This window comes from Lepisma saccharinum, chromosome 3 (genome assembly GCF_977018435.1).
Source record: "Lepisma saccharinum chromosome 3, izLepSacc3.1, whole genome shotgun sequence".
Lineage (NCBI taxonomy): Eukaryota > Metazoa > Arthropoda > Insecta > Zygentoma > Lepismatidae > Lepisma > Lepisma saccharinum.
Window position 1 is genome coordinate 102,490,934 of NC_139231.1, and position 21,057 is coordinate 102,511,990.

At 36.6% G+C, this 21,057-nt stretch overlaps 1 protein-coding gene across 4 annotated transcripts in view; it reads right to left on the reverse strand.

The window, feature by feature from the left end:
* The window catches only part of Ten-a (Teneurin-a transmembrane protein), an 884,426-nt gene that overhangs the window by 788,439 nt on the left and 74,930 nt on the right, over positions 1-21,057 (reverse strand). For 3 of the 4 annotated variants that reach the window (XM_083119053.1, XM_083119052.1, XM_083119051.1), the window contains one exon: positions 4,595-4,783. The exons of the other annotated variant lie outside the window; for it this stretch is intronic. In XM_083119053.1, the coding sequence (XP_082975179.1) occupies positions 4,595-4,783 (189 nt within the window). The remainder of the gene's footprint in view (positions 1-4,594; positions 4,784-21,057) is intronic. 4 annotated transcript variants of the gene reach the window in all.

Genomic DNA, 21,057 nt, shown 5'->3' on the forward strand with positions numbered 1-21,057 from the left:
TTGTCTGCGATTTACATGGCGAAGCCACATGGATGATAAGCTACAAGAACAATGAAATTGGTCTGTGAAAGATATGTAATAGTTAAAGATATGTAATACTTCAAGTTGCTAAAAATACTGTTCTATTTGATTACATTGTAGTGCATATGCGTAGCCAGAAATTTTTGTACGGAGGAAGGGGTTCAGGCTCTGTTAAAGTTAAAATATTAAAAATAATAATAATAATGGTTATGATTGTTATTGCACAACAATAACTATTATAAACTAATAAAATAAAAGTTTTTATTTTTATAATAATTTTATTACATACTTCCTTGGGCAGGCTCTTCTATTCGGTCCACCAGATGAGCAAATATACAGCGAAACAGTTTTTTTTAATTTTTTTTTTACATTTCAAATACAGTTAGTATACTGAAATGCAAAGGACTATATTTTGTTATTTACATTCACACGCCTTGTTCAAGGAAAAAAATTAAGTTAGGAGCAAATTTTGGTCATATAGTGCGACCTCTCACATAAGAAATCTAATTTTTGGAATTTTGAAAACTTGAACCACGTATTTCTTGGATTAAATAATGAAAATATGGTTCGTGCATTTTACACTCAACTTTTTTGATCGCGCGCATTTTTTACTTTGATTTTTCTGTTGGAATCATGGGCGTCGAAAGGAGGGGAATCTGCCCTTTGTAAATTGGCATCGTTCATTTCAAGTTACAAGAAAGAAGAAAACTTGTTATTTTTATTGTTAATAGGAGAAATAAAGATCATTTAGTTAGTATTTGAACAGAATATAGCGACAGTAAAAAGTGTGTTAGATCAAAAAAATTAAAGGAAAATATAGGAAACAAGTTGTATCTCCATGTTATACCATTTAATCCAAGAAATAAATGGTTCCACACTTTTCAATATTCCAAAAAACGATTGCTACTGAGAAAAAACTTTCAACAGAATAATATTAAATGATCTTGAATAAGCTGCCGATGAAAGTAAACACCATGTCAAATTTCCCTTGCAAAACTTAACTTGCTGCTTTCGCTCCTCTTATCTCTGCTCCATTCAATATCAGTTATGCAAAATATGGAGTTACCGTGAATGCATCTGCACATGTTAGATTTCCGGAAGTGGGTTTCGTACATCTCTCGCATGTCATAATCGAAACTTAGTTTTGAAAATCACAGAGAATCCTCTTCAATATTCAGCGTTACAAACAGGAGGAGCAACGAACGCCTTCGTGTATGGATTTCTAGAGCGTTAAGCAGAAGACCGAGTTCACTGCCGAACGAGAACGTCATAACTGGAATAGCCAATCAGAGGCCGTTCCGTTTTCGTGACGTAGGCTATATTATCAATTTGGCACAACTTCTAAGGCCAATTTTTTGCAAACTATTTCGAATTAACACAAACTATTTTGCACAACGTTAATATAAAATGAATGGCATGCAGTGATACAGTTAAAATCATATTTTAGGTTAGAGTGGAAATGTCCATTAGAAGCACCATTTTCCAAAAAAACGTTCTCTTGTAAAACAGGAATGATTTTCAAGATAGTAACAATATTTTTACAATAAACCTTTATATTTGCATCAAGAAATCATTTCCTGAAATTGATCACTATGCTGTGAATTTCCCAATTAAAGGTTTTTAAATATCAGCTCAATATTTCTACAGAATTTGGAGCAAGTCATTGTAGGGAAAGTCGTTTTCTCGCCCGCCATCTTAAAATGTGTTTACCAATTTCGCTCAAATGCAATACTAGAAAAATATTCCTTGGTGTATACCTGATAGACAAATTTCGGCTTAGGGATTAGAAATTTACGGCAGTTAGCGTTGCACAACATTTTAACTTGGTAACTTGCTTTCCAACCTCTTCAAAACTACTTAAGGTCCAAAAATGCAATCTACTCACAGTTTTGAAATCATAAAGAAGTAACTCGACTTTGATGTAGTACTGAATTATAAATTATAATTTATATACCGGGGTTGCCTGGCATGAGGCATTTGCGGTTCACTAGTTATTTCGTTTACATAATTCATGTTTCCATATGCAAAATACATCAAGTGATTAAAACACACATACTTTTTCCGAAAAACTTGAACTAACATTGATTTGTTTACTTCATTTATTTTACGTCGCTTTTGTGCCATTTCTGGATAACCACGATAGGTGATAAGATGAAATGAATGAGGGGACAATCACAAACACACACACATGTGGACGATACGACATAAAATCCCAGAGAGGCTTATGGTGACTGAGTCCAGGCGACAAAGTACCGTTGTGTTACCAGAATGTACTACGTGAAAATGAGGTTGACTTTCTTACCTGCAATAATAATTCGTGCAGCGAAACCAAATTTGAATGTACAGACTATTGCGTTTCTGAGAATATTAATTGCATTTACGAGTATATACTTATGTTATTCACTAATTATACTCTATTGAGAAATGAAGTTAACACAATATCTTTTATTGGGTCAAAAGTGGACTGAAATTTGCATTTTTAGCTGTGGGCTATAATATTGCTTTCATGCAAAATTTGTTTGCAATGATTAATTGAAACAGCAGGCATGTTTACATGAGCAAGCATACATAGTTTCTTGGTACATTGAAATTGTACGTAATTCTGTTTCTCTTCTTTCTTTCTGGAGGTTTATGGATACTATTCTGTGTCCTTGCTATTATGTATCTGAGGGGAAATTGAAGAAAATTCTGTAATTTTTTATATTTCTCCAAGACAAATGACCGAGTAGTCGATAATGGAGGGAAAAAAACTTTGATATTTTGAAAGATAAAAGAGTAACGGAAGCGCCTGGTAAATTTGATAACATTTAACATTTGTGGCCTGCTACGGTGGCATTCACGCTAAGGGATAAAAAAACTGCCAAGGATATCGATTCACGATCTTCGGAACACACGAAAGAATCCTGCCGCTATTTTCATATCCTTCAACAAGGCGATCAATCACCTCAACAGCACTTTTCAGTTTCGGCGGGTGAAAAGGAGCCGCTGTAAGTTCTTCAGAAGTTGCAGATTCTGGGCGACATCCTTTCTTTCATACGCGCTGTGCTCCACATTTCCCCTTCTGAGATTGTCGTCTCCGCCGTTTCGCATGTTCTCCTCTAGAGAATAGGATGAATTTCACGCAAGAATGGTTTCTGAGCTACTGCAAAATTGTACCATTATGCGAAAGCTCCTTTCCAAAGATCTACAAAACATCCAGCAGTCCTACTTATTTCAAGTAGTATGTATGGAATACACAAGCACAGTTGGAGGAGTATTAATATCAAAGGGCAACTCGTTCTATAATGTTAGAAAACAGTGTTTTCAGCAAACATTCAGATATTATACAGGGTAACTCAAAATGAATGGTTCAACTTTGAACAGTTATTATGACGTTACTATTTATGAAAGAAAATCAGACAATACATCATCAATATAAAGAAAAACTTTGGAAGTTTTACTCACATTATAAAGATTCGACATAGGAACCACGTGTAATGCGTAAAAGGTCCAAACGATATTCAAGTACTTGCTATGCACGAGACAGCAAGTCGTTGTCAACGGTTTCGAAGGCACTAACAATTCGCAGTTGTAACTTTGGCAAATCTTTCTGAAGGGTGAAGCATATGCATTACTACCGAGAAGCATGCGGAAATGTCTTTGCACTATTGTGATTGAATCAGTTCTCGATAGCTCCAACACACAATACGCCTTCTACTGGTCATTAGCCATTTTGCGACACTGGTGATCCTGGTGGAGCATCGGATAAGCAGATCAAGCCCACCAAGTGGGTTTAAAACTTTCCAAGTTTTTCTTTATATTTATGCTGTGTCTGATTTTCTATCATAAATTGTAACGTCATAATAATTGTGTAAAGTTGGACCATTCATTTTGGATTACCCTGTATATCACATTATGGCCGTGTCATATGAAAGTTTTTAGTTGGATGGACGTGTTTGTTTGTTATTCAACTATAAAATTATGCGTAAATTAGTAGAATTTGTATATATTCATGAATTTACTACGTACATAGATCTTAGAAATACTATTTCAAGATATGCTTCTAAAAATGTTAATCAGTAAGGTATTCTCCCATGCTCCCTGCGGTTATCGGAGGTTAACCAGCTTTTTTCACATGTATAGAAATTGCCGGAAAATTTGAAGTTGCCAGATTTACGTTTCTGGGTTACCTAATATGTAAAAAATATATACAATAAATAAGAATTGTTTCGGTAAACCATGTCAATTTTTCAGAGTACACCACTGATGTTAATGTTTATTTGATGGCATTTATACAACACATTTTGACATTTTTAAGTGTAAATGAATTCGTCCCCTAGTTAACTACTAGGTCAGCTTATGCAACATTGTTAGTTCTTACATAGTATATTTTGGGGCCACATGTCAGTCTTACTTTTTCCATTTTGTTACCCTATTGTAGATGAAGGCCCTGGGTAAAAACAGGCCATGGTGGTCCAAAAAAATTGAGTAATGAGCAGACTTTAAGTTCTACGTATTTCTATGTAACATTATATAGAGTTTGTTATCCCCATTTCAAAATGCCGAGAGAAGAAAACAAAAACGGTTCACTTACCTTGAGAGAGAAACACGCAGGTATTGCCAGAGGGCGTTGTGTGGTATCCCGAATGCTCCGATTCGCCCTCGGCGTCCGGGTACGCCACCCGCATTTGCCTCAGCGTCGCCAGCCCCAGCGAGTGGTGGAGGGACGGACCTCGCGGAGGCACCTCAGGCGGGGCGGGCTCTGGCGGCGAATCCGGTAAATCTGAAACAAATGAAGATCAACTTTTGCAAAAAAAAAATAATAATTGCTCCCGGCAGTGGAAACTAGGTATGAATTATGCAACAGCGTCAACTGATGAAAATTCATTGCAAAGTTTTCATGATATTTCAAAACATTTAACCCTGATTTCGTAAATTTCCACTGGGAAGAATTCGTATTCCGAAATTATATCCAGTAAAATGCTATGAACAATAAATTGAATTTGCTTCCAGGTTTAAATGTGTTTAAAATAATCTTAGATTTGGAGTAGGCAATAACTGATAATAAATAAGTTTTAGGTGACGAAACTAGAAGAAGTTCCACCAAGTTGAAGTCTAACAGAGTTCGCCTTGTACTTTTAATATCGCATTCACATAAAGCGAACTATAATGACAAATACTTGTACATTACTCTTCTTTGGAACTAAATTAATATAATTTGGTAATTGATAATTTATTTTTAATTAAGATTCGTTATTTGGGAATTATCAATTGCACCTTCTCTCTCTCCCCCAACTCTCTCTCTCTCTCTCTCTCTCTCTCTCGTGGTTGTATTGACCTTCTCCCTCAAAGAAAATTTCTTTTCTGTTTAAGACAAGTTAACTATATAATTGGGTAACATTATCGTATGAGGGAAACGGATTCCTTCAAATTTCCTTCAAATTTACAGGAGAAAGTACTTACGGAAATCATTTTCTTTAGAGTTGTAGAAATTCCCGAATGTAGATTTGATCCATTTTAATGTGAATGGGTGTTGTTTTCTGCGAAAATCTCTATCCGACACGCTGTTTCTGCTCCCGCCATTTGCTTTCTGCATGAGAGTGCAATGTTCCGTGTGTTAAGATGATGCAACCCCGTAGCCAGTGTTTCAGCCTCGCCGTGTTTTCACTAGAACATGACGTGTCGAGTATTTTTTTTTTTTTAACTATGCTTGCCTAACCTAACTTAACCTAACCTAACCTTACGGAAAATGTTTTTTGGGGCTAAAGTGAATGGTTTTTGGGGCTAACGTGAATGGTTTTGGGGACTAACGTGAATGGTTTTTGGGGTTTACGTCAATGGTTTGTGAGATTAACGTCAATGGTTTGCGACGTATTAGCATAATTTCAAATCCGGGCACGAAAGTAGATATTTCCGGTGAACGAGGTTGGAACACTGCATAAATCGACAAAACACTCTCAGAACGCCCCCTAAACCAGTACGCTATCACGGCCATAATGTGTTACAGATTCGAAACAACAAGTAACAGTAAGTACTCGTAAAACTAAGAAATAGACATTGATATGCATTATTTCACTTTAGGGAATGTTCCACATTCGAAAATAACACGTTAGCAATGTAAAGAAGTCCGAAATATATGATCCGTAGATGTTTCCCTCATACGATAATTGTAGCTTTAAAATATCAAGTTTCTTTCAATGTAGATTATGCTGACTTGCAATTTAGTGTAGTTTAACAAGAAATTGGTAATGGCGTGTGTATATAAACGTTAGCTGCCTCTGTACATTGGAACATATATGGGGGGATGTGCAGGTTGGAAAAACACATTCTGAATCTCGATCATTTGTCGATGTGATAGGACCAACGGCCGTATCCCACACCAAAGATACCTAAGAGGCATCCATGTAGGGATATTATACTGGGAAAGTTTTCACCTTCAATCACCCACACTGTGAATCAAACCCGGGTCTCCTCCATACCCGTCGGACGCCCTGCCGACTAGATCACCGTGGTTACCCCCGAATGATGATTAAACAAATGGATGACGAAGAAACACACTCTGTGGCTTGGCAAAATAGATAAGGAAACTGCCACATCGATAACTCATCACTTACACAAAATTAGAACCCAGCAAATCTGACTTCAAAAGACGTTACATTTTACAGAACAAAAACTGGTGAATAATAAAGAAGTATAGGCTGGAGTATAGGCATCATTGGAATAAGTACGTAGAAATTACATTGAAAATCTAAACTATTTGGCTCACTTCTGTAGTCGATGGTATACGGCGACATACCCTTTGGTTATCCTTACTCATTACTCCTGCTACAATGCGTATATCTTCAAGTTCAACTTTTGTTTCGTTAATATTTATTTCAATTATGGGCATATCGTCATCAGAATTTTACCTAAATGACCTTTTTTGCACAAGTTGATTCATTTCATCCATGTATTTAATGGAAACATAATACATAGTAAATGGGAACATTGTCTCGTCGTTTTACGACACTTAGCGTATACTCTGTGCATAATTTGGGACTACAGCACTATAAGTCCACTCTATGCCCAGATAGGCAAATCGAAACTGAATGCAAATCACTGTTCGTCAACCGGAAATCGAAATCGGGGGCCTCTTGACCACAAAGGCAACAGCATTGCCACTACACCATCCGGTAAAATGCTTGGTAGCCCCAGATACAGATTTCCCTAGCTCATGGGAAAGACATTTATCTTACTGGGCACTACCTGCATCCCATAAAATCCACCGTAAATCTACTTGTACGTCGTGTGTAAGCTTTAATTATGCAACAAGAGCGTTGCATGTCTTTTATCTGACCGTGAAGCTCCAAAGAAAGTCCTGATTAAACTTTATGCTCTTGTCTATTTTTGCCTTTCTTCGTTTATCTTAACGAAGGAAATCGAAGCAAGGATTCGCGGGTGAGAAGGATAGCTCACACTGGAGTCCGCGTGTAGGAGCATTTTGGAAAAGAACGTAAGCAACCTGTCACGTGACAGGCTCAAGGAAGAACGCAGATTTCGTGTTTGCTCGATTCCTCCTCGGCCGACCTCGATGTCGGAGTGGTTAGTACATAGCGCTATGACGTCAGAGGTGCCGGGTTCGAATTCCGACCGAGGCACCGGTTTTCTTTGTTCCTTCATCATATTGCATCATATCATCACTCTTCCTCATCGTCGCGGTTAGTCAAAAGTGGCAGAAATGCGACGTCATATAAAAATAAATCAAATCAATCGATTTCTCCTCGGAAGCATCCGATGACCCAACAGATCTGCCTATCTTAACACGCTTATATATTTGCATTTGGGTTATTTAGCGTTGCGACGATGAGGATGAGTGGTGATTAAATGAAAATGGTGAAGAGACTCTCACAATAATGCAATGCTGCATGATCAGATAAAGGGAATGCGAGAATTGACACAAAATATGTATTAACACAGTGAGTGACAGTGCAATCATATCCATCAAGCTATGCTATTTGTATTGAGATTGACATTGATGCCAGGTGACACGATAACATTCGTCTTTCTTAGTGATATAAGGTGGAAATGCTCTCGGTAACTGTAGAACTCGAGGTAACTTAAAGACGTGGCCAGAAATTTCGTCATAGGGGATACAGTACCATTTATTAGCTTCTCAGTTTTCGTTTTTCCATATTATAAAGTTCTTGGTCCCTTTAATTAAAAACATCCCAGCCAACAAACACTTCAACCATCATTCAGAAAGGCCACCACAGCTTACACCTAACCTGTCCGACACGATCCGCCCCTGTTTTTGGTTGATATCACAATATTCCATTTCATGGGTATGAAGTGACTTCAAACCAACCAATATAACTTTTCTATAGCTTGAATTATGTTTGCAAAGCTCTTCTTAAAGCAGAAACAAGATAGGGAACAAAAGTTCGAAAGTCGTTTGTCAGAAATTGAAGTGCGGTTAAAATCAATAAAAGGTACTCTACAAGTCGGAGATTTGGAAACTTTCTTCTGGCGTTTCCATATTTATTTCATATGTTTCGATACGTTTTTGTCAAATATGTATAAAAAGTTAAAATAATTGCGTTACAAATACAAGTTTTCATTGATTGAATTGGTGTTTTAAGGCCACTTAATGGACAGTAAGGCTAATTGGGACTGGACCCACAGTTTAAAGTGGGATCCGAATCACCCTATGCCTCCACCGGGTATCGAACCTGGGACACCTTGATTACAAGACGACAACGCTACAAACAAACACAAGTTATATGTACGTGTATGTGCATAGACTACGCCTTAGAAAAACTGATAGTAAAGCTATCATGCCACGCTGTTATGCGAACATAGGACTTTAATCAATTAATTAGTTTCTTGCATGAGATTATGTTTTCACTTCACATTATTCACATATAGGCGACGACGTTACTACCACGCTATCGGAGAGGCCAGTTTAATTAATTTAATAGGCGACTTTAATTCACCTAAAATGATATTCGTTTCTGTAAACATTTTTTTCAAAATTAAAATTTCAAAATGTATTTTTCCAGTGAAGGTGGAAAATGTTAACTCTCCTAAATTTTTATTTACCCTATTTTAAGAGACAACAAGATAACCAATCACATTAAAAATGGTTTGTAAATTAATCATCTTCTAGCATTATTCATTAAAATGCATTAAAGTACTCTTCGGTGTGTAAAGAAATACTTGTTTGTATGATGCAATTGGCGTTACAAAAATGCGTCAAACTGTAACCTGGATCTTTGGAAATGCCAAAAATGTACTTTAATGCGTTTCTGGTACATCAAATACATTTGAAGTGTTCAGTTTTCTTTGTGTATTACTAATATGGAACAATTTGATACGTTCAAGCTTCCATTATTATTAGATTTGTTACTATGTAGTTGTATTATTCTTGTTATTAATAACTCAGTAATACACAGTGGTAACTGATGAGACTCGGCGAAGTATACAGACTCCTCTCAGGTACAGGGATAGTGTTAGAGAAAGACAATGCTTCACAGTACAGAGGAATAAAACCATATTATTGCAGTAGACAAAACGAAAGGATTTATTCTTTATTTATTGCGATTACGTTTAGTACGAAGGTGAGGATTTCGTTTTAACGATGTCTTGACTCAACTAAAACGCAAAATCTCAATGCGTGGCTATCGGCATGCCTATGATCACATAGACCTAGCTTGCGCCCCGAACTACCACACCAAGAGATATGCACAACACCGAGAAGTTCTTTTTAAGTTTTAAATCTTTGACGATCCGTGGCGAATGTGTGATATTTCTTATGCGATATCCTCACTTTTATACTATTTTCGAGAACACAGATTCAAGTACAGATGAATCACTCACTATCTACAAAAGGATGCCATCAACAAAACTGACATCTATACATGTTTAGAAATACAAATTCACATAGTGCACTCTCGCAAATCTAAAGATACATTGAACTACTCATAATAGAGCATAAAATACAATAAATATTAAACAAAAGATATACATTACAAACAAGGTGCAATATTACATATAATAACACGGAAATTACAGTGACATATTTTAAAGATGTGACGTCACATAAAAATATGGATCATATCAAATTTAACAACAACAACAAATTGCACTGAAGTCTATATATACTTAAAGGAGTTGCTGTTGGAAAATTCAGTGCGTAGTTAGACTTTAGATTTTTAGAGAGGAGGAGGGTTCACTCAGGTGAGACCATTGAACTATATATAACTGCAACGCTCGCTGCAACGCTCGCTGCAACGCTGATCGGCCGCGAAAACTGAAGCCACTTTTGCGATTAGTTTCTCCAGGGAAGACAGGAAGAAAACATGGTGATCCCATAAGCTAACATGTATTTACTCGCCTCTTTGCTTTCGTATAGCACCAAAAGAAACATAATTTAACCATATTTATGCATTCAGTGCTATAAGTGAATGTCTTATTAAGTTTTTTCATAGCTACATTAATAGTTGACATGTGTTTTCTACGAACAATTTATCCAGTCTTAAGTTGGTTGAACATATGGTATGGTCGTGTTCGGCTTTTGGATGTACAAATCGTTTAGACAATTGCCCGGGTGTAACCTTTTATCGGTATCATTCTTAAAATATGTGAATATTACGAATAAATGTATTTGTTAAAAGTTGATGACGGTAATTAAATGTTATAGCAAAAGCTTTCGAATGAGTTTACACCCACGTGTTTCATAAACTGTTGACTGTCGCAACTCGCAAGTGATTAAATTTTGTAATAACCAATTGGAATTTTTCATAATTTATAAATAAATGACATTAATTGAGTCATGGATAGAAGCTAATCAGAAGTACCAAAGCGAATTAAAATAACTAATCTCCGGATAGATTTTTGTTGTAAAATATTAGTTTTATCATAGAATAGTAACGTTTCTATGGTTTTATCTACATGTCATGCTTATGAGCAATTTGTGTATATTGTTGGCAAAAGTTACTAAATTTTAATTGTACACCCAAAAAAGTGTCTCGACATTATGGCCCAGGTTCCACACAATGTATGTTTTTCGCAAGACGCACAGGAAGAAAAAATGTGTGGAATATTCGAAATGAGTGTTAAATATTGTTTGAGATTCGTTGACCGTGATTCAATTTTATTTTGTACTGAAAGTGTTAATTGTGCAATAATTGTGTGCCCACGCATGTTATCAGGGTGTCTACCAGCCTGGAAATCCTAGAAAAATCAGGAAAATTTGCTGTATTTGTGAAAAATCAACGTATTCGTTGTAATGCACCAAGAGTAGGTTTTTGAAAATGGAAATGGACAAGCAATACATTTAAAATTTGTTGTGAGCAAACTCTAATTCAATCTGACATACTGAGTATATCTGGTAATTATACAGTAGAAATTGTATATTAAATACTTTAGGAGAAGGTAACGTTTTAAATTTTCCACTTTCTTTTGCAATCTTTTAGGTTGTGTTTGGTAGATATGAGGAATAATTCAGATACTTTTACTCAATTTTACTGTAATTATGCATTATTTATGCTATAATTATGATATTTTATGTAAAAAATATTGCGTTAATCACAAGTAAATACATGTCAAGTACTACGTGAAAGCTTACTCCTGATAACCCTTTCTAACAGTCGGTTTCTATTCAGTTTCCCTTCTTGTTATCACTTTTACGTGCTAAGCATTTTTTTATCCTTTAAAATGTATTTTACTCACGTTTTATTCACAAGTAAGAAGAATAAGAATAGAAAGTGGTGTCTGAATGCAGGTAATGTACTCAATGCAATGCTTTCTCATAAATTATGGCTTTCATTTCGGAAATAATCTGCCGTAAAAATCCATTTCCCGCCACAGAAAAATTCGTCTGCTTGAGCTTTTCTTCCTCCGTTCCCTGGCGTAACTAAGCGAGAGAATGGCTTCACTTTTTCCCCGTAAAGCAGTCCCTCCATGTTATATGTAGTTCAATGGGTGAGACCAAAAAATGAATACACTACATAAACTTCACAATTATATCCAGTCCATTGTGAGTGTAGTATAGTAAATGTATAATGAAATTAGGCCGATGCCGATGTATGTACTGATACCAGCCGATATTCTTCGGGCGATTTGGTCGTTCGCAGCAAAAACACCACGCGACACTTTCGCGGAGTCTTATTATCCTGGACGTTATGCTTCCATGTTCCCATTGATTTTGTGGGGAAAAAACTGTATTTTGTGATTACATAACAGGTAACTATGTTTATCTTCGGATGAATTTTTTAATATCTGAAAGCAAAACACCGGTTAAATGATATTTAAAATTGGAGTGGAATATCTTAAATATTTTAAAATATATTTTATCAATACAACATTCACAAAGGACTGGATATACAGTAAAACCTCGTTAATCCGGACTAATGGGGGGATAAGTTGGCCGGTTTAACGAAAGTCCGGATTAACTGAAATAACCTAAATGAACAGCAGAAAGTGCATTAAAACCGTTTATAGCAACAAAATACGTTTATTATGGTGTATTTATAGGGTATAGGACTAAATACACTATTTAAATACACTATACAGTACAGTACAAAGTCTGCGGAAAACAGAATTTCATCACTGATTGACTGCCTTTTCTTTGGGAGGTTCTCTTGTTGACTTCTAGCCACATTTAAAAACTTGCATTGTGCTTTTTTCCTTTTTTTGCCTGTCCAGATTTAGCGACGTCCGGGTTGTCGGGGTCCGAATTAACGAGGTTTTACTGTAATTGTGAAATTTATGTACTGTATTCATTCTTTGGTATCACCTGAGTGAATCTCTACCCTCTAAAAAACTAAAAAGTCTAACTACGCACTGAATTAGCCAACAGTTCTCCAGATATATATATGGGACAGAGTATATGTATTCTTAAAGGAGTTGTCCTTTAAGAATACATATACTCTGTCCCATATATATCTGGAGCAGGCGAACGAAAGGAATCATCTGCGCAAGTAGTGACGCGAGACGCCTCCACCGATGAACACGTGAGAGAAACGGGATTGCGTGGATGGGGAAAAACAACTGCGGTTACGAGCAATTCACTCGATTTTCCCCGCTCCTCTGAGGCTATGCGCGACCTTGATCCAGAGATAGTTGGGACAGGGTATAGACTTAAGTTCAGTTTGTTATTATCATCAAATTGTTCCAAGTTAGTAATACACACAGGCAACCGAACGCTTCAAATCAATTTGATTTACTAGAAACGCATTAAACTATATTTTTGGCATTTATTATTTAAACATTTTTAATTGTAACAATTTTCAAAAGTCGGTATCGGTGGAAATGGGTTCAAAGTGCTATCGGCTCAGCCCTAATATTAATATATTATTTGTAAATGCGTTCAATTTTATAAAACTTGCAGCATAAATATGTCTCTCTGCGACACACCAAATACGTTTTTCGTCATTTTATGCTGCGCGGAAATAATTTATAATTTTGGACTGCTACTATAGCAAGAATCTAGAAACTTAAAACTTTTATCATGTATCCCAGTAAAACGGTAACTATTATTATTCGCCTTGTAATCATGGGTTCCGGATTCGATCCTCGTGGTTCGAATCGCACTTTAAACTGAAGGCCCAGTCCCAAATAGCCCATCTGAGCTCAAGGAAAACTGAAACTTTATTATTACTATTACTGTGAATGAACAACTTCAACCAACATATTGACTTCCCATGAAATCCTCACACTTCAATCCAAAAAGTAAAAGCTTCATTCGATTGCTGAGCATACACAATTGTATATGATGTTTACATTCAGAAAGCGATATCAGATTTGGTAGAAAATAACTAAATCGGCAACACTTATCAGAAGAGAAAGCCCAAAAACTTTGCCTACACATTGAAAAGTAATATAGAAAGTGCTCCACGTTTGACCAGGCTCATATCATGTGGTGCAACATTTTGAAAACGTGTAGGTGCTCAAGTTTGTCACTATCAAACGCTGTTAAATTTAAATCAAGAACTGCACATAATTGATTATGTAATATAAAAAACAACAACCAATTATTTGAAGGAGTCATCTTAAAGGTCGTATTATTGTCATCTCGCGCCGCGAGTCAAATCTATAAACTTTCCCCCGCTGTGTCCCCCGGGGGCCCTGAATGTCGGGGCACGTGCGTCCTCTTGGAATTATTCAAGACGCAAGGAAGCCTTTTCAAAACGAGGTCCCCTCCTCTACTTCTTCCAGCAAACCCCAAAGGAAGAGATTACAAACAGGAGCTATAAATAAAAAAGTAACTTGGAAATTATAAAAGACATTTTCTCTTGCTGGCATTGTGTCTATGAAAAATATTCCAGGGTACATAATCTAGAACTGCACAATTTGTATTCTTGTTCAGATATTATTAGAATAATTAAATCAAGAAGACTTTGGTGGGCAGCCTATGTGGCACGAATGGGAGAGAAAAGGAGAGTTTACAGGATTCCTGTTGGGAAACCTGATGGTAAGAGACCTGTAGGAAGGCCAAGACGAAGATGGAGGGATAACGTTGAGAAGGACCTAAAGGAAATCGGTAAGGTTCGAACAGATTGGATTGATCTTGTCCAGTATAGGGGCAGATGGAATGCTTGTGTTGCTGCAGCCATAAACCTTCGGGATTAAGGCAATTGTATAGAAAAATAAGTATTCAATATTTCTATTAAATTTCAAATTTATTAACCCATTAGTGCCCAGCGTCCTTTTAAAAGGACGTTAGAATGAAACTGAAAATTTTTGCACCGATTGTTATGTTGATTGTTCTTTTCTTTGATTGCATTGTCAGAACAATGGTTTCTTTAGTCCATTGCTCGCTTTTATTATTTCATTCCAGTTTTTGTGTTTTACATGCAGTTGAAGTCTAGAATTCTGCAATATGGCAGCTATGGAGCGATTTGTGTAAGTAATTTATAAATATTTAATGGTTTTAATTATTTTTTAAAAATATTTTTTATGTCTAATGACAGTAAAATGGATCATCTGTTAACTAAAATCATGAAAGTGAAAAAGTTTTTAACAGTGTCAATACAACAACAACAACAATTTAGGTGTCCCTTTAAAGGGACGCTGGGCATTGACACAGTAAAAAACCTTTATTTTCTCTTTTTGCAGATGAATAAAAGTGAGGGCAAAACATAGCCATAAATTCAATTCTGATTTAAATTATGACAGAAAGATAATAATAAATTAAAGAGGCTTACTTAACAAAACGTTTAGTAGTAGCTATATGTTTTGCGCATGCGCGTATCTACATAATAGATGTACCTAATTCTGTCAATATTTTTCTTTACTTTGTAGCTCAGTAGCAGAAATCCTGCAAATTCTGGAGGAAGAAGAACAGAGTGATGACGGTTTAGATATTTTCATGGAGAATTTTCATTTGGCTGATAATTTCACGCTAGATTCAAATGATCGTCTCTATAAGCTATGCCCATTCCTTACCATGTTGCAGGAACGGTTCCTGAGAAACAATACCCTGGATAATAATATTTCTATTGACGAAAGTATGATGCCATATTATGATCGTCATTATGCTAAGCAGTTTATACGAGGAAAGCCAATAAAATCCGGATACAAGAATTGGGCTTTGTGTTCGTCAGATGGTTACATGTACGCAATTGATGTTTACATGAGGAAATCTGAAGATGCATCTCTGGAATTTGGATTGGTAGGTGATGTTTTCTTAGGGTTGGTGGACCAAGCTTCAGTACCAGGTTATAATGGACATACATTATACTTCGATAATTACTTCACTTCGTACCACCTACTGGCACATCTTCAAGAGGAAAGATACCAAGCCATGGGAACAATACGTGACAATCGAACTGCAGGTTGTCCATTGACAAAGTCTCCTGATTTCAAGGAAAAGACCAGAGGAAGCTATGAATTCATGTCCAGTGGAAGGGTGGTTATTGTCTGATAGTTGGACAATAATGTTGCTAACATAGCTGATAACTTTGGAAAGCTAGAGGAAGGTACAGTGTCAAGGTGGTCACGTACTGAAAATAAGCGCATTCAAATATCTCGTCCCAACCCTTTCAAACTCTACAATAATTGCATGCGAGGTGTTGATCAAATGGATCAGTAAGTTGCAGCTTTCAGAAGAAGACTCCGTCAAATGAAGTGGTGGTGGCTAATTTTCGTGTATGTTTTTTATGTAGCTGTGGTTAACTGCTGGTATCTAAAGAAGAAAGTAACTGGATCAAATGAAAGTTTGTTCCAGTTTCGCAGAGAGCTGGCCATTACTTTACTGAAACAGTATGGTTGTCCCTCTGGACAAGGCAGGAGATCTGCAACACCTCAACAAAGTGTTCGCTTTGATGGACTGAATGACTGGATCGTCAAAGGTGCAACTCAAAGAAGATGTCAAATGTGTGGGAAGAAATCTTACTATAAATGTGAAAATGTGATATTGGACTCCATGCTGAATGCTTCAAGAAGTATCATCACAAGTTATAAAAAACCAAAGAAATCACATAGCCTATATCTATTCTGAGTAGCAAAGAGCAATGAGAAATACTGAATATGTTTTGTTTTTGAAAAAATATTATTGGAAAAATGCCGAGAGTACTCTTAAAATAATTTCTTATATATAATTTATGTATAAAAAGTTTTCACTTTTTTCTACATTGTGAATCTGCTTTCAAGTGTAACAAAAATACGTATGTTGATATGATATTCTGTTCAAATATATTTTATGAAAAGTTTTTATACATGTATAGAGTAGAAACAGCAGTCCATGTTGTATGTAAAACAATTATTGTGATGTTCCAAGTCTAGGAAAGAATCAATAAATTGATGGAAAAAGAAATACAGACTTTCTTGAAAAACATGTCAGTTATCTAAGGTGAGTGCCCAGCGTCCCTTTAAAGGGACGCATTATATATAGACAATGATTGGCAACTGGGGATCAAATATCAGTTGTTGGGTCGATTTATATACAAACAAACACAAATTACTAAATAAGATTAAAATCTGATGAAAAATCAACTTTGGGCACTAATGGGTTAATCTAGTGGTAAATCGGAACAAATTGTTTTGTATTAACTGGGAGAGACTACATATGAGGAGAGGCAAGAAAGGTCTTGCCCTCAGCATGTTGTAGGTGTGCTACAGATATGTAATGTTGCACAATTATAGATGGGTACCTTACCAATACGCATGGCTGTTTTTGTTATTACAAGTTCTGTTAAACTAAGAGAGTAGGAGAAGGCGTCATCCTGGACAAATTTGAGAATCGAACCATGCTAGCAAGGATAATATGAGTAAACGACTCACAAAGAGATGGGACTTGTGTGTGGAGAGTAGTGCTGCATCGAGGTCTTTTTGCTCGATCGTCTAATAGTTCGCACGTATGACGCTAGATGGCTTACGGAATCGACAGATTCTTCGCTCGAGCGAATAACGCTCGAAAATTCAAACGATCAGTATACGCTCGATACTCAGTAGTTCACGTGTAACCGTATTTTTTTCTGTAGTATTGGCCCTTCAAACATGGATCATGAAGTGAAAGACGCAGTGAAATTGAAACTGAAGTGATCATAGTCACCATCTTCATGTTAAAATGTAATTTAGTCCATCTTTACAACACATAGCAATACATGAAAATGAATAGATAATTATGGGCTGAAACTACCAGGACGGATTTTTACACATATATTTGTACAATTATTGTCCCATTGAAATGCTATTTGATATTCTATATATTCGATCGAATTACGCTCGAGCGTGGGAGATTCGATCGAGTATTTTCGATCGAAAGTGGTTCAATGCAGTACTCTAGTGGAGAGTGTTATTTGTATGAGACTGTGAAACGATGAAAAAAGGAAATTGAAATGCAGCCCCAGTAACAGCAAAGGACCAGGATAAGATTGTCCATCGGCAGCCATAAAAACAATTTGGTGGCTAAAGGTTGAGCGATCAATGCTTGAAGACAAATGTATAGCTGTTAACTTGCAGCTATGTATTAATAGAGAGTCTGTTTTCAACATATTTCATGATATCTTGCACATCAGCAAGGTGGTTGCACAGTAGCTTACCAGTTGCTGCCGCCTTCCAAAAACAGCAATGAATAAAATTTACAAGAAACATTTTGGACCTGTAGCACAGGAATGAGGAGGACTTTGCGAACCTATTACTGATTATGAATCAATGCTGTGTACATCTATACGATCCTCAAACAGAGGAAGTTAGCAAAGCATGCTAACATGTTTCGCCACACACAAACTCAAAAATGTTAAGGTACAATAGTTACCAGCAAAGTCATGATGTCTGCGTTTTTGGACAAAACTGTAATACTGAAAGACTGGTCGAAAATAACAGGAGCCTATTACAGCGATATGCTACAAAAATTACGGGCAGTTATCAACGTGGTGGTTTACTATTGAATTGAGTGTTACTACTATATTACAGTTTACGTGCACATCAAGCTTCAGAAACAGTTACTTTTGTGCTCAATCATAGACATGAACCCCTACACATCCTCCGCATTCTCCCGACCTGGTACCTTTCAGATTTCTTCCTCGTTCCAAATATGAATAACATTTACGACGTGAGAAAAGCTGGTCCAAATCTGCACACTTCTACAAAGAGAGTACTGAAGTACTGTTCCACATGTGTGAGAAGTGTCGTGGTCCTAGGCGCTGGACATGTAAAGAAAGAATCAGTGTACCAAACTTAAGATGCCTAGCACATTCGGATCACGTTGAGGGTAAAAACCTTTTGGCGTGCCTCCCTACATTCCTCACGATTATGAATTCCAGAGCAATGGGAAGAATCGTGTTCCACGGGTAGCTAGTAACGGTGATCCGGATGTGCATTGCCTTTCCTGAAGTTACACATTCATTACTACAAATTTTCCTAGCTATTATACGCATGTAATTACGCAATTTGTTTTTGTATGATGTCGCCATTGCTCCTGAAATTCCTGAAATAGATTGGTAAGCAGTACAGCAAAGTTTTCACGTTAGGACATTCGGTGTAGTGGTAAAGTCAGTGCTTTGGGATGTCACGTCCATTGCTGGAATTCTGATGTGAATAGAAAATACATATAACCGCAAGGAAATAAGAGTCTCTTTTCGATGGTATACATAAATACAATGCATTTCATTATTCGTAGTTAGTAGTAGTAACAACAAGTTATAACAAAACATTAAATTAATAACCGACAGAAATGTATTATCAAAGCATCCATCAGTTTTTTTACTTTCGTCTAAAAAAAATATCCATTTATGCAGAACTAATATTCAAATTTCCTTTACAGTTGATGTGTCAATATACACGATTTGCCAAGAATAGTTTACAAATTCCGTCGTTTTGTGCAATATTTCGATAATGGCGTTATGCCGAATTGAGACATGTACATATATTAGAATTAGATAACTTAAAACAAGTTCTGAGGAACAGAAATATGTAAAATAATTTTGAATTAGGCACGCAGTATTTTTTGGGATTCGTTAATTTGTGTGTGTGTGTGTGTGTGTGTGCACATTACTTTTGCATTTGACCAAAACGGAGCGAGAATAAGAGCGTCGTTTGAAATAAACTTCGCTCTTGAACGCTGAGATATTCGCCCCTCCTCATTTTGAGTATTGACAAACCAATGGCCTGCCTACTAGAGTTGGAACAACAACAGGTGTTAATCCAAGTGCCATTTTCTCACGGTAATTTTACTTCCATTTGACAGAAAACTTTCTATGAACTTTCCAAGCTAATCCATAAAATATTCTGCGTCTGTGGCGAATTTCTCGATCAGCATCTACAGCACCGATAGACAGGCTGTAGAGGACCAATCGCATGGCCAGAACGTTCCCCAGACCTTACTCCATGTAACATTTTCATGTGGGTGTTTGTGAATGTTACAGTCAACGTTCTTACCCTGGCATGAAACATAGAGGACTTGAAATCCAGATTGCAAGTGAAAATGTGCAGGTCAACTGAGACATGTATTTGTTTCTATGAAACTCTGACAGGTACTGAAACATTCGTTAAAAGCTACATATTGGTGTATCAAATCATTAGAAAACGTTACATTGTATTATAATCAGGGATCCATTTTGTAAAGACCCACTATATAAGGGATGAAAATTTAACGAAGAGAACTATGGAGTACTGATACCAATAACAGTTATTCTACCGATCCGATATAACATTCCCAGTGTTGCATGAAGACCATAAATGGTTCATTAATCTCTGTTTAATGCATGGAACCAGGTGACTGGAATATATATTGTTTCCTTTTGGTAGGAATATAACCACGCGAGAGGGGATACAAATTAAAACACACAGAGACCACATCACCAACAGTGTTACCACCTCAGAGCAAAGTTGTAGCTCTAGTTCAACTCTGCAATCAAAACAGAAGTTACACATATTGTAGGTTTATGAAGTGGCATACTGGAAAACTTTTCGGTGTACTTATAGCCAGTGGCGACGATTAGGGGTGTGGGGGAGAAATTACCCCCTCCCACCACTTTTTGCCCCCCACATCAGGGCCTCTTAATGCTAAGCCTTGTCTAACAAGAAAAAGTAAACTATCCTTACCCCCCACATCAGTTTTGGTACCCAATAGCCGATACTGCTTACAGGTAATGATAATGATGATAAAATGTATCCTTTTTATCTCTCCAGGACACAAATTTCAATGCATGAATCTTATTTGAACATAATATCGAATGTCTAATCAATGCGAAATGACGCTACATTATCAATTGACAATCATATTAATAAACCTTTGCATGGATGTACCCATAATTAACATTCTATTCTCCAGTATCTACGGAGAATATCTCAATTGCGCGAATGAAAAACAGTCGCAACTATTACATTGTTATTGTTATTGAACTTAATGCATACTGTCAACATTTTCTAAGTTTGGTTTCATACTCATGCTTGAGCAGTGCGAAAGGCAGCGGAATCTAATAACACAGAGGCTTTCGCAAGTGTTTATGAACACGTTTACGTGGAGCTGGTGGCTAATGGGGATGCAAATGTATTTATATATTCAAGCTCAGGACCCTGCCAAACCACTTGGTGCCTGGCTTCAGAAATTTATTGTTTTCTGCTGAAGTTACA